General features: G+C 42.9%; 1 protein-coding gene across 1 annotated transcript in view; it reads right to left on the reverse strand.

The window, feature by feature from the left end:
- LOC140121604 (phospholipid-transporting ATPase IK-like) overlaps window positions 1-15,458 on the reverse strand; it is a 671,195-nt gene that overhangs the window by 453,812 nt on the left and 201,925 nt on the right. The window contains exons 8-9 of the mRNA XM_072141425.1: window positions 10,830-10,900; window positions 8,120-8,202 (exon numbers count right to left, since the gene is read on the reverse strand). Coding sequence (XP_071997526.1) covers window positions 8,120-8,202; window positions 10,830-10,900 — 154 coding nt within the window. The remainder of the gene's footprint in view (window positions 1-8,119; window positions 8,203-10,829; window positions 10,901-15,458) is intronic.

Below are 15,458 nucleotides of genomic sequence, written 5' to 3' on the forward strand. Positions count from 1 at the left end.
TCCTTCGAATCGGAAGCAGTCCACAGCATGCACGGTCCTGGAAGACAAAAATAACACAAACACACAAAAAAGGGCACGCAGCCACAGGGGGGGACAGGCTCGTTGTCTAGGTGGGGGACATGCTCGTTGTCTAGGGGGGGGGGACATGCTCGTTGTCTAGGGGGGGACATGGTCGTTGTCTAGGTGGGGGTACATTCTCGTTGTCTAGGTGGGGGTACATGCTCGTTGTCTAGGGGGGGGTACATGCTCGTTGTCTAGGGGGGGGCATGCTCGTTGTCTAGGGGACATGCTCGTTGTCTAGGGGGGGCATGCTTGTTGTCTAGGGGGGGCATGCTCGTTGTCTGGGGGGGACATGCTCGTTGTCTAGGGGGGGGCATGCTCGTTGTCTGGGGGCGGACATGCCCGTTGTCTGGGGGGGACATGCTCGTTGTCTGGGGGGGACATGCTCGTTGTCTGGGGGGGACATGCTCGTTGTCTAGGGGGGGGCATGCTCGTTGTCTGGGGGCGGACATGCCCGTTGTCTAGGGGGGGACATGCTCGTTGTCTAGGGGGGGACATGCTCGTTGTCTAGGGGAGGACATGCTCGTTGTCTGGGGGGGGCATGCTCGTTGTCTAGGGGAGGACATGCTCGTTGTCTAGGAGGGCATGCTCGTTGTCTAGGGGGAGTGGAATATGCCCCCCAATTATATACATAAATATACATTGGTGCCAGTGGATGCGTTGAAGGTATGAGCAGTGGCGTGGCCAGGGGGTGTGGTTAGGGGGCGTGGCTAGGGTGTGGCTTCTGTGGGTAAAAAAATCGCCGCGGCGCGCTTCGCGCGCCGCCATTTTGTCCCTCTTTCTCCTCCACAAAAGTTGGGAGGTATGCCATATGTGTGTAGCTGCACTATCAGTGTTAGGTATCAGTTGCACTACATGAATTCTTTCATACAATACTAAGTCTAAACTCTGTAATTTCGATATCTATTTGCACCAACCAGTGGGCGTCTTTTTAATAGTAATTTACAGCTCTTAAATTAGCTATGCACATTTTTTTTTGAATATACACTCTTTGATATTTTGTTTTTCACATGCTTTTATCTTGTTTCAATTTTACAGTGCACAATGATGGTGACATTTTTACTTTTATTTTCATTTTCGTTGCTGCCTAGGACTATACCATAATTCTGTTGGGTATATAGGACTTTTAGCAGTTTTATTTGTATGGTGTTAAGCGCTCTTATTTATGAATAGCGCCATAATCTTTCCTATTTCATCATGATGACGTTTCTTGATTTACTTGCTTTGGTTTACTAGTACTTTCCGGCACTGATCGCGTTCAGCACTTACTCTGCATGATAAGCGCTTCATACATTAGTTGCGTTAATATTTAGATTTATTTTTCGTACTTTGCTGATCGCACTCACAGTGCTTACATGTTTATCTTATAATCTGAATGGTATTTTGATCTAACACATTTACTATAGGTGAATTTTCATCACTTACCTTGCACCATATGTGTTTAGACATATCATTTGTGCTGTCATGTACTGCATATTTATATCCTGGTTTTTTTTAGACTGCACTTATAATGCTTATGTGTATTTTTCTGATCTATATCTGTGTATTCATTCTGATCTATGTTGGCTATTAGGTGTGAATCTACTGAATCTCATTAACTGTCGCATTAAATGGCGCATCCTTTGTGCTACAGCACTTGTTTACACTCATTTGTCTCAATACCTAATACCTAATTGTTACACATTTTACTCGAACTCAGAAGTCTCTTTCTCTCCTTTGTTTCTGTGGAACACATATTTTTCCAATTGGAACGCATGACACGTTACACTTACATCACTTCCGGTTTTCTAACCGGAAGTGGGCGTATCTTTTACTCGGCGTCCGTGCCCTGACAGAGCGGTTCTCCATTTAAGGAGGTGAGTTGTTCTCACCCATTATCCCCTGAGGAAGCCCGCTTGGCGGGCGATACGCGTGGGGCACATGTGATCTCCCAGTTCTTCCAGTCTTGCACCTTATATTTTTTGGTAATGTAATTTGTTATATTTCTGTCTTTATTCCCACTAGGGGACTTATTTATTGCAGAGATTTGCACCTTATTTGCATTACTACCTCTCAATAGCATTGTATTATGTCACATTGTATATTTGGTGAAGATTCATTGTAAGCTCATTCCTGGGGGATCTTGGTCTCGTTTCCCTGTTTAGGGACTTTTTAATTGTTTTTAATATTATCTTTGACATTGAATTAAATAACGTTTCATATTTATTTCATCATATCTGCTTTTCTTCTTTTTCAATTTTGATATATTCATCTCAGATGTTGTATAATATTGACATTCCCTGACCCATTTTTTGTAAATTGACCAACGTGACTTTCACTATGGCACACAATTTCATTCTACTCAACTCAAATATTTCTATGAATCTTTAAAATACCATTTACTAAGGGTTACGCTGTTCACTTTTGTCCGACTGCTTGCCTTTTTCAGGGATTGCATGGCTTGGGCAGGTATTTAACTGGTGTCTGCTCTGGGATTTTAGCGCACGCGATAGTAACAACCCCCACCTCTGTTTGAAGAGGACTCAGCCCGTGAGCCCTCTTCATACATCCCTTATACCTCTGCGCCGTAGAGCTACGGCGCAGAGCGTTAAGGGGTTAAGGAGGATACATTGGCCCTGAAACAACAAGTTGTTTCAGAGCCAGAGTAGCCTCTTAAAGGTATACTTTCTGGGTACTACTTTTGTAAGGGCAGGAGTCCTTATTGGGGCTGCTAGAGTACAGATATAGTGGAGGGAGAATTTATGACCCCCAGATACTCCTTACCCGTGGCGACATGTACAGGTGGTAAGACCGTTCCACAATTCTCTTGAGCACAGGTGGCGATTTACACACAGACCTTTTTGATGTATGTTTGTCTTCTGTATGTATATGCTATATTTTAAATATAATAAGCAAATTTTAAGTGCCAGTTAAGGCACCATGTAACAACTCTGGTGGTCTTGCATACGTTAACACTCCTTTTGGTCTACTACTTTGAAAAAGCAGTGGACATAGATGTGCATGCTTTGGGTAATTGGGGGTCATGAACTGCTAGCTACAGAAAGTTGAACACATGAGTCTGTGGACAAGACAGAGTTTAGGCTGTGTAAAAGAGTGGGGTGAAGACTGTGTGAGGAGGACATGGAGGGGGGGTCATGCAATTTTTGTGCAAATCGACCAATGTGCCAAAAAATGTCTCAAATATAACATGAAAAAATGAGGAAAAAACAAAGATACATGCAGATTGTAAAGGGAAGTGTCTACTCATATACAGGCGGTCCCCTACTTAAGAACACTCAACTTACATACGACCCCTAGTTACAAACGGACCTCTGGATATTGGTAATTTATTGTACTTTAGTCCTAGGCTACAATGATCAGCTGTAACAGTTATCACAGGTGTCTGTAATGAAGCTTTAGTGTTAATCCTGGTTCTTATGATAACCCTACATTTTTAAAATCCAATTGTCACAGAGACCAAAAAAGTTCTGGCTGGGGTTACAATGATAAAATATACAGTTCCGATTTACATACAAACTCAACTTAAGAACAAACCTACAGACCCTATCTTGTATGTAACCCGGGGACTGCCTGTAAATAGGTATTTGTATGTGTGTGTATATATATATATATATATATATATATATATATATATATATATATTTTTTTTTTTTTATTTTTTTTTTTACTATTTTTTAGACCATCTAGGGTACATTAACCCTAGATAGTCAGATCGCCCCTACCATATACTGCAATACTTCTGTATTGCAATATATGGCATTTTTGCAGCACATTCATTACAATGAGCCACTGGCTCACTGTAACGAATCTGCAGATGCCAGATAGTCTCGGGTCAAACGAAGACCCGAGGCTACCATGGCAACCGATCGCGCGCCCCGATGACGTTCGGGGGCGCGGCGATCGTAAAAAAGATGGCGGCGCCCGTGTGCCGCCGTCTTTTAAACGCCGCTGGCGCCTTTGCCGGTGGCGTTGAATATATATATATATATATATATATATATATTCCATTCCCCTGGGAAAGAACACACCTGCTTTCTTACTCAGGATGTGGTGAGGGCAATCTCACATATCTGTATCCTTGGACAGCAGAATGTCAACCCCCTATTTATTATTCATTCACTCCATGGGGCCAGTTATCTAGAGACACTTCACACCTCTATGCCAGGATGGAAATCCAGGATCTCTGTTATTTCTACCTGAGGGGGGCTGGATAGGTGACTAAATACACATCCTGTATTGGATATACAGGATAGGAAGGGTTATACATCTGTTGTCCACCATCTTGGGGGGAAGGGACAGAGGAGAGACTTATGAGGGGATGATAGTGGAGGATAGGAGAAGAAATCTTCCCTGGAGACCAACTAGGAAAGGAGAAGGAATCTGCCATCACCACCAGCTAAGAGGATCACCACAGAGAAGACACTAAAGCACCTTCCCGGATTTGGCTGAGTACCTGTATCTCTGTACCCCGGCTCCCCTGTTCTCTATCTCTGTACCCCGGCTCCCCTGTTCTCTATCTCTGTACCCCGGCTCCCCTGTTCTCTATCTCTGTACCCCGGCTCCCCTGTTCTCTATCTCTGTACCCCGGCTCCCCTGTTCTCTATCTCTGTACCCCGGCTCCCCTGTTCTCTATCTCTGTACCCCGGCTCCCCTGTTCTCTATCTCTGCACCCCGGATCCCCTGTTCTCTATCTCTGCACCCCGGATCCCCTGTTCTCTATCTCTGCACCCCGGCCCCCCTGTTCTCTATCTCTGCACCCCGGCCCCCCTGTTCTCTCTGTACCCCGGCCCCCCTGTTCTCTCTGTACCCCGGCTCCCCTGTTAATCTCCTCTGTTAATCTCCCTGTCCCCCTTCATTCTCTGTAATAATAGAGATAGTTAGGTGTAAGGATTATTATATGTGTGTTAAATAGTTTTGGATCCCCTCTGTATGGTACCCTCGAGTGTTTCGGGGTCAAAACTCGGTCACAGGGGGGAGAGAGAAAGGGAAGAGAAGAGACAAAACAGGCCCTTTCCTAGTGTAGTAGGTTGGTGTAAATGACAGAGGTATGTGGTGTCAGGTTTATGCGCTCACCTTGTAGCGCTAAGTTTAGCGCTTTTGTGCAGAGTTATCCCGTGTGGCTTGCCGATTCCTCCTTCCTCACGGTCGTCTGCTCCAAAGGTTCAGAGGACGCTGTGATGATGCATGCAAATGGGCCCAAGGTCTGGAATATGGAAGGTAAAAGGTGCCGGCACTCGTGGAACAACGGAGTGAAGAAATGTGGACATCCGAAGTGCCCCGTTCCATGTAGTCTCAGGCACTATATGTGTGTGTGTGTTTATATGCATTGTTGTGGGTTGGATTCTGTGGGTTTGTGGATACCGAGTTTAACATTGTATACTATTAGTGTGTTAATAAATATTATTAATATTAACCCTGAGTGTGGTAAATTATAGTGTACAATACAGAGACTAGAAACAGAAGATATAGAATAGAGTAAACAGTACAAGGAAGGTAGTGATATTAATCGGTACATTGTACACAGTTTATAAAACTACAGAGTCCCATTACACAGATCAATAACACACCATCAACCCACCAACAACAATTAACCCCTAGGGGACACAGCCTATTTTGGCCTTAAGGACGCGGCCCCATTCTTCAAATCTGACCTGTGTCACTATAAGTGGTTATAGCTTTGGAACGCTATGAGATATCCAGGGGATTTTTAGATTGTTTTCTCGTGACACATTGTACTTCAAATTAGTTTAAAAATTTGGATGATATCTTTTGTGTTTAGTTATGAAAAAAAACAAAATTTGGAAAAAATTTGGAAAAATTCTTTATTTTCAACGTTCTAAATTCTCTACTTTTGATGCAGATAGTCATAGCTCCCAAATAAATTCATAACTTACATTTCCCAAATGTCTGCTTTATGTTGGCATGGTTTTTTAAGATTCCACATATTTTACTAGAATGTTATGAGGCTCAGAATTTAGGTATCATTTTTCACATTTTTTGTAAAATCACCAAAACCTGTATTTAGATGGACCTGCTCAACTTCTAATTGACACTGAGATGCCTAAATAATAGTGAGACTCGTAAATTACCCCATTGTGGAAACTACACACCTCAACGTATGAAAAACCACTTTTAAGAAGTTTGTTAACCCTTTATGTGTTTTATAGGGGTTAAAACAAAATGGAGGTGCAGTCTGCAAATTGTAATATTTTTTCACAATACACCCATTTTGGGTGGAAAATTAAACATTTACAATGGATTAAATGAAAAAATGCTCCACAACGTTTGATACCCAATTCCTCCCGAGTGCACGGATACCCCATATGTGGTGGTGACCTGCTGTATGGGCGCACGGCCGGGCATAGAAGGGAAGGAGGCGCCATCCAGAGCAGATTTTCTATGTCACATTGTACAGGCTATAATTTTTTTCTTTTTTTTAATGTGGACCTATAGGGGCTTATTTCTTTTGCCACATGAGATGCACTTTTCTGGTACGTAATTTGGGGGAATCTATAGGCTAATTGGTGAGATTTTATTAACTCTTTGTTGGTGGAGGAAATGAAAATCATCACTTTTCAGGAAGATTTTTATGGGTTTTTTTTTTTGCCCGTTTACCATACCATAAAAATAGTATATTATTTTTATTCTATGGGTCGCCACGATTACAAAAAGACCTCATTTATATAGATTTTTTATTTTTTTCCCATTTTTACTGCATAAAAAGTAATTTGGCAAAAATGTTGTTAATTTTAGCATCACCGTCTTTCATATGCATAACTTTTTTATTTTTTGCCTCACAAATCTGTTTAAGGGCTTATTTTTTGCGAGAAGGATTGTTCTTTTTAGTGGTCTTATTTTAGAGTGCATAACATTTTTTAAATCCCTTTTTAGAGCATTTTTATAGGGTATTAATTGAAAATGATCTTTTTTCTGGAGCTTTTTTTTGTTTTGTTTTTTACGGGGTTAACTTTGCGGATCTAATAATGATTCTGTTTTATTATACAGATTGTTACGGACGCAGGGATACCAAATATGTGGGGTTTTGTGTATTTTATTCAATTGTACTGAATAAAAACCAATTTGGAGAAAATCTTGTTCATTTTAGCATCACCATCTTTTCATATGCATAACTTTTTTATTTTTCGGCTGACAAATCTGGTTAGGGGCTTATTTTTTGCGAGAAGAGTTGTTCTTTTTAGTCGGCTTATTTTGGAGTGCATAACATTTTTTTAATTACTTTTTAGAGCATTTTTTGATAGGGTATAATTAAAAATTATCTTTTTTCGGAACGTTTTTGCGGTTTTTTTTCTACGGCGTGTACCGTGCGGGTCCAGTAATGATTCTGTTTTATTATACAGATTGTTACGGACGCGGCAATACCAAATATGCGGGGTTTTTTGTGTTTTTGTGTTTTTTATACTTTATTAAGTGTTTTTATGGGAAAGTGACATTTTAGGGGCTTATATTTTTATGTATTTATTTTTTATTTATTATAATGTGTTAACTGTTTTTGCATAATTTTACTTCTACATACTTGAACTTAAACCAGTGATGCTCTGATCACTGGTTTAAGTTCAATACACTGCTCTACAATACTATTTTATTGTAGAGCAGTGTAAACTGTCTGAGCAAGCTTGCGCATGCTCAGACAGTTTACAGCCAGACCCGGAAGGGGTCTGGCTGCCATGGAGACTGGGCAGCTCCGGGGCACATGCCAGTCCTCGGAGCTGCCCAGAAGTGGATCGGATCCCCCGGTAAGCGGCACGGGGGATCCGATCCACAGCGCAAACACCCTTACACGCCGCGGTCATGTTTGACCGCGGCGTGTAAGGGGTTAACACCCGCGATCGGAGCCGGCTCCGATCGCGGGTGTTAGCGCAGGCTGTCAGCTGTACTAGACAGCTGACAGCCGCTGCTTCTGGTACCGGCTCCGTTCGTGAGCCGGTGCCAGAAGCAGGACGTTATAGAACGTCCCCGTGCGCTAAGCATCTAGCGCCGGGGACGTACTATAACGTCCTGGTGCGCCTAGGGGTTAAGTTTAAATATCAAATCTGCTCACCATCAAATGCAGCCAGGGCTTCAGTCGTGCACAGACTATTATGTGTCACCATTAAGGCTTGTTTGAACTTCAGATTTGTTTCCCTAAAAGATCAACAAAAGACACAGTACTGTCAGACATATTGCCATTAAACTGTACATTAACCAAAAGAGAAGAGCAGCACACTAGCAGTTAAAGGGGTTGTCCGAGTTTAAAAAAAAAAAAAAATATGTGGCCAGGAGCGGGGTTACTAAAACAATAAAGCTGTACTTACCTCCCGGTGCCCTCCCGTATCCGGATTCAGCTTCCGGCCGGCCGTGGCCGGCTACGCCTATCCGTCCCTATACACAGCATTGTGTATGGGGACCGGAAGGTTGTCGCATCCGGCCGAAAGCTTAATGCAGCGCTGCTCCGGCGGCCATGTTTTTGAGCCCCAGATATAAATCTATAAGAATACCTTGCTTGTATTTAGAACACAGAACATAATATTTATTATAGTAAACTATGTTTTGATTTTGCATATCTGGAAGTCAATTGGGAGATTTATCAGAAGCGTCTCAGAGCAGAACTTTTCATGTTGCCCAGGGCAACCAATCATAAGCAGCTGGGGGAAAATGAAAACTGAGCTCTGATTGATTGCCATGGGCAACTAGAACAGTTCTGCTCTCAGACTCTTCTGATAAATCTCGCCAATATGTTGTCAATACACTATAATTACATGTCTAACCCAACCCCCAGCTCTCTCCCTCCTCCCTCTGCCTGTGTAATCTAGGCATCAGAAAGTGCAGGGGGAGGGGAGACCTGCTTGCAACAGCCTGTAAAGCTGCAGCACCAAGGGACTTAGGAAACATCCACCAGAGCCCTTCAGGCTCATAAGCATAATTAGAAGAAAGCAGGCCATGGATAACAAATTTGAAAAGATTACCTCAGTCACAGGGTCTGGATTATTTTTATGGTTAAAGTTTATTTAAAGAGCACCATTAATTCCATGGTTCTATACAATCAGTAAGAGGTTCACATACATTACATTAAGAAAAAAAAAGCAAGTACAAAATACAAAACTACAGCAATCAGGAGACAAAAGAGAGGAGGACCCTGCCTGTTGGGCTCACAATCTATATGCGGGAAGGGAGGGGGGGTTGGGCGGGATCTGAGGTGAGGAAATAGAACAGTGCAGTTAATTTGCATCATAAGTGAACCTGAACATGTGGGTTTTCAGGTTATGTTTGACGGTTTGGAAAGTGGGGGACAATCTGACACATTTTGGTAGAGAGTATGGGAAGATGTGTGGGAGAAGTCCTGGATAGGGTAGTGAGAAGAGCAGATGGTAATAGAGGGATGCTGATGGAACAGAGATTACATTTGGGGTACCTACCAGCACAAATCTACCTAAAAAGGTAGATCGGGCGGTAGATGTATCAATAGGACGTGAGGATAGCCCTTTTAAGGGCTAATCCTCACGTCCCCTCACTTTTTGATAAGTTTTATTAGCTTTATATGCATATTTTGTTATGCGACTTCTCCTACCCACAATCTTCGGTGCGCAGCTCCTCGTAACTGCACACCCTCGTCCGACGACCCTGCCGTCTGCGCATGTGCAGCTCCGGAGCACTGATCGCGCAGGTGCGGAACAGGAGAACAAAGCAGTGATGTTTTGCCTGGACTGACATTAGGTCATCATAAACTTTGGTCAGGGCAGTCTCAGTGGAGTGAATGGGTTGAAAACCAGATTGTAGTTTGTCTGGATCTATGAGTAACTGTCCCTAGTTTATCATAGTTGATTTTGATGGTAGATTTCTACTTTATTTACCTTCCTTCACTTATAATGCCAAAACTTGCTCTTTTCCCTCCTCTTACATTGTGGCCCCTCACCTTCTTCTACTTACATCGTAGCTTTTCTCAACCTACTTCACAATCTGGACCCTTTCCTCTTCCTCCTCCTCACATTATGGCACCTTATCTTCTCCTCCTCACTATATGCCCCCTTTCCTACTTCTCCTCACATTGTGGCCCCTCCCTGTCTTATATTGTGGCCCTTCGCCTTCTCTCTCTAAAATTGTGGCCCCTATTCTTCTCCTCACCTTGTGGACCCTCTCCTCTTCTTGTTGCTGTATATTACAAAAAATCTCACCTCTCCTCTTTCCTTGCATCAATCCTGCCAATAGAAGTGGAACCTGGGATACACATCCCACTGCCCAGGACAGCCCATATCCAACTAGTATTTCTTGAGTGAGCATCATGTGACATTTGGGCATCACACAGACACTTATATTGTAATCCCGGCTTGTGAGACCCAAGTGATAGAATATAATCTGGTGGTCTAGATACAGTGTAGTTCCCTTATATGGTCCTCACACTGTTTATGGACCTATACACTGTTTAACCCCCACTCCCCATAATACTTCTTTTTGTTATCCCGTTATCCCCACCAAAAGTTGGCAGTCAAAAGTAAGTTCATCTCTTCATTACAGGATCATTCAGTGACCTGTACTGGTATGAGGGATCTGTGGTGTACATCAGAGTAAGCAGATATTAATATGAGTGGTATTGCTTACAATCTGCTAAAACAATTATAACTATGTTTTAAGGCATTTGCATTGACTAATCCCAACATCAGGTGTACAATTTGTAGTGCCAAGTCTATAATGCAGCCAGGGATGGGTGAATCAGACCTAGCAACACTAGAAAAAAAACTGAAATACAAAGGAAAGTCATATGTGGAAATTCTTACCCATCTATATCAGCTGTCTCCACATAACATAAGCTGTTTGGTTCAGATGTATACAGCAATAACATATCTGCCTAAAAATACAGAAATAAAATTAGTAGAATATAGCGATGATTAACAATGCTGATAATACATCATTCAATACCACAGGTTACGCCATTCAGTGGAATATGTGATTGCATAAAAGTTCCGTCGCAATATCCCGATCTCAAGGCGAAAAATAGTCATGCAACAATCATTCTTTTTATCACTAAGTTAATATAATTTTTCAAAGTTTATTTTTGCATTGACCACTAAGCAAAGATTTGAGTTTAAGCCTTAGCTTACTTTTGTGTTTGTGTGCTGTTCATAGTCATAGTAGTATCATAGTATCATAGTATATAAGGCTGGAAGGAGACGCAAGTCCATCAAGTCCAACCTTTAAGAATTAAATAAATGTTTTATCCCCATAACCCGTGATATTTTTTCTCTCCAGAAAGTCATCCAGGCCTCTCTTGAACATGTACATAGAGTCCGCCATAACAACCTCCTGCGGCAGAGAGTTCCATAGTCTCACTGCTCTTACAGTAAAGAACCTTTGTCTATGGTGATGGTAAAATCGCCTCTCCTCTAGGCGTAGAGGATGCCCCCTTGTCCTGGTCACAGGCCGAGGTATAAAAAGATCTTTGGAGAGATCCTTGTACTGTCCGTTCAGGTATTTGTACATTGTAATGAGGTCTCCCCTCAGCCGTCTTTTTTCTAAACTGAATAATCCCAAATTTTTTAATCTGTCAGTGTATTCTAGTTCCCCCATTCCCCTAATAATCCTGGTTGCTCTCCTCTGCACCCGTTCCAGCTCTACTATATCCTTTTTATACGCTGGTGCCCAAAACTGTACACAATATTCCATGTGTGGTCTGACCAGGGATTTGTATAAGGGCAAAACTATGTCTTTATCATGAGAATCTATTCCTCTCTTGATACATCCCATTATTTTATTTGCTTTAGCAGCAGCCGCCTGGCTCTGGTCACTAAAATTAAGTTTACCATCCACCAATACCCCCAAGTCCTTTTCAGCTTCAGTTTTACTAAGTAATTGACCGTTTAGAACATAATTATACTTTTTGTTTCCATGGCCCAAGTGCATAACTTTACATTTATCTACATTAAACCTCATCAACCATTTCTCTGTCCATCCCTCAAGCTTCCACAAATCCCTCTGTAATGCTAAACTATCGACCTCAGTATTTATTACTTTACACAGCTTAGTATCATCTGCAAATATTGAAACTTGACCGTGTAAACCCACTACAAGGTCATTAATAAAAAGAAGTGGCCCCAATACTGACCCCTGTGGCACTCCACTGGTAACATCAACCCAATCTGAGAATGTGCCATTAATGACCACCCTCTGTTTTCTATCACTAAGCCAATTACTTACCCAAATGCACAGATTTTCTCCTATTCCCAGCAGTCTCATTTTATATACCAACCTTTTATGTGGCACGGTGTCAAATGCCTTTGAAAAGTCCAAATATACAACATCTACAGCGTCCCCCAGATCCAGTCTTGAACTTACCTCCTCGTAGAAACCAATCAGATTAGTCTGACAGGACCGATCTCTCATAAACCCATGCTGACGCTGGGTTATAAGGTTGTGCACAGTGAGATACTCCAGGATAGCATCTCTAATAAACCCCTCAAATATTTTCCCCACCACAGCAGTTAGACTCACGGGTCTGTAGTTTCCAGGATCACTATTTGATCCTTTTTTGTACATTGGTACCACATTTGCTATGCGCCATTCCTGTGGAACATAACCAGTCCTCAGTGAATCTTCAAATATTAACAATAACGGTTTGTCTATCACCGTACATAATTCATGCAGAACCCGGGGGTGTATGCCATCTGGCCCAGGTGATTTATCTATCTTAGTGGTTGCGAGGCGGCGCCGTACCTCTTCCTGGGTTAAACTGTTGACATTATAAAAAGAATTTACATTATTCCTCATTGTGTCTTCCACCAGGGGATTTTCCTGGGTAAAGACAGTTGAGAAGGCGACATTCAGTAGATTGGCCCTTTCCTCATCTCCTTCCACCATGACCCCCATGTTATTTCTAAGGGGACCCACACTCTCTGTTTTTAGTTTCTTATCATTTATATACTTGAAAAATAATTTGGGATTATTTTTGCTCTCCCTGGCAATATTTCTCTCAGTCTCTATTTTGCGGCCTTTATCTGCTTTTTACAGGATTTATTTTTCTCTCTATAATCCTGTAATGCCTCATCGCTACCTTCACGTTTTAGCACCTTAAACGCTTTATCTTTCTCGCTTATTGCTTTCCTTACAAGACTAGTTAGCCACATAGGGTTTTTCTTGTTCCTTTTATGCTTTTTCCCATAAGGTATGTGTTTCTCACAGGACTTTTTCAGAATATATGAGAAAAAGTCCCATTTTTGGGGGGGGCTTTTGTCTTTGAGAACATTATCCCAGTCTATGCCTTTAAGGTCTTCCCTTAGTTGCTGAAAATTTGCCCTCCTGAAGTTTAGAGTGTTGGTTGCCCCTTCACTAATGCTCTTAGTAAAGCGTAATACAAAAATCAATGATATTATGATCACTATTCCCCAGGTTCCCCCCAACCTGTAGTTTTGATACCCTATCAGGTTTGTTGGTCAGGATAAGGTCCAGCAGTGCCCCCCTTCTTGTTGGCTCCAGGACTAGTTGCGACAGGTAATTGTCTTTTGCTGTTGACAAGAACCTGCTGCCTTTGAAGGACCTGCAGGTTTCTGCCCCCCAGTCGATATCTGGGTAATTGAAGTCTCCCATGAGAAGTACTTCACCATGCTTTGAAGCCGCATTCATTTCACTTATCAGCATATCATCTCGCAGGACGGGCTTGAGGCAAGAATTCACATATAAACAAACCCCTCCCCCTTTTTTATTTATACGATCCTTTCTAAAAAGACTATAACTATCTATAGTAACAGCCCAGTCATAGCTACTGTCCAGCCATGTCTCGCTGATACCCACTATATCATATTTCCGCTCCAACATCAAGAGTTCCAGTTCCTCCATTTTATTTGTGAGGCTTCTGGCATTTGTGTACATGCACTTTATATGGTTTTCCCTGTCCGTATTCCTTTTGTCCTTATTCCCCAATCTCATTCCAGCCCCCCTTCCTCCCCCATGGACTATGACTCTTCCCAGCTCTCTATGTACACTGTCTATTTGCCCTGCACAAGTGTAGTTGCCCTCCCCCCAGGTCTCTAGTTTAAACACTCCTCCAACCTTCTAGCCATTTTTTCCCCTAAAACAGCGGCCCCCTCCCCATTGAGGTGCAGCCCATCCCTACTGTAGAGCCTGTAGCCGACAGAAAAGTCAGTCCAGTTCTCCATGAACCCAAAACCCTCCTTCCTACACCAACTTTTGAGCCACTGTTGTTATGAGCTGCCAAATTAATGATATTCATTCAAGCTATTTTCATCTATAAACTATAGTGAAATTAGAAAGGAGGAAGGACCTTGTATTAACTTATTGTTTGAAAGCAGGATAACCGAGAACTGAGGTGGATAGGAATGCTTAGCTTCCTCATGAGCTGTAGCATTCTCTGCCTAAACTTTTGTACAGAACAATAAATGTGAGTGTGTCATAGCTTTTACTATAGCCACCACACTGTCAAGCTCCAGAGGTAGTGGACCCACTGGACCACTGCTGGCGATGACATAAGCCTACACCTGAGAGCGGAATCTAAGTGGCACCCGGTTTTCACCAGAGCCTGCCGCAAAGCGGGTTGGACTTGCTGCAGCGTGGTACCACCAGGTCGTTCCACAGGTGTGACTTTGTCCGCAGTGGCAGGGAAGACATTAGGGAGGATCGTAGTCAGGGATAGGCAGGAAGTCAAGACGGGCAGCACGGAGTCGGGGACGAAGCAACAGGTCAAGGCAGGTGGATCAAAGTCAAACACGGAATCGGGGTCACAACAGGAAATCAATAAACAAGCACCAGGAAACAAGGAGACAAGTTTTTTCAATGGCACAGGGCATGAAGATCCAGCAGGGAATTCTGGGAGAGGCCGGCTTTTAACCATATCCTGGAATAGCCAGGACCAATCAGCAGTGTGCTCGCCCTTTAAATCCTCGTGAGCCGGCGCACGCACCCTAGGAGTCAAAAATCTCACAACCTCAGTCAACAATCTATCGTATGATCAAGGAATTCAAGGAGAGAGGTTCCATTGTTGCCAAAATTGCTCCAGGGCCCCCTAAGAAGGGCCAGCAAGCGCCAGTACTGTCTCTTAAAAGTGTTTCAGCTTCGGGATTGGGCTACCAGCAGTGCAGAGCTTGCTCAGGAATGGCAGCAGGCAGATGTGAGTGCATCTGCACGCACTATGAGGCTATGAGCAAGGCCTGGTGTCAAGGAGGGCAGCAAAGAAGCCACTTCTCTCCAGAAAACAGACTGATATTCTGCAAAAGGTACAGGGAGTGGACTGATGAGGACTGGGGTAAAGTCCTTTTCACTGATGAATCCCTTTCCGATTGTTTGGAACATCTGGAAAACAGCTTGTTTGGAGAAGACAAGGTGAGCGATACCACCAGTCTTGTCTCATGCCAACTGTAAAGCATCCTGCAACCATTCATGTGTGGGGTTGCTTCTCA

Source organism: Engystomops pustulosus, chromosome 1 (assembly GCF_040894005.1).
Source record: "Engystomops pustulosus chromosome 1, aEngPut4.maternal, whole genome shotgun sequence".
Lineage (NCBI taxonomy): Eukaryota > Metazoa > Chordata > Amphibia > Anura > Leptodactylidae > Engystomops > Engystomops pustulosus.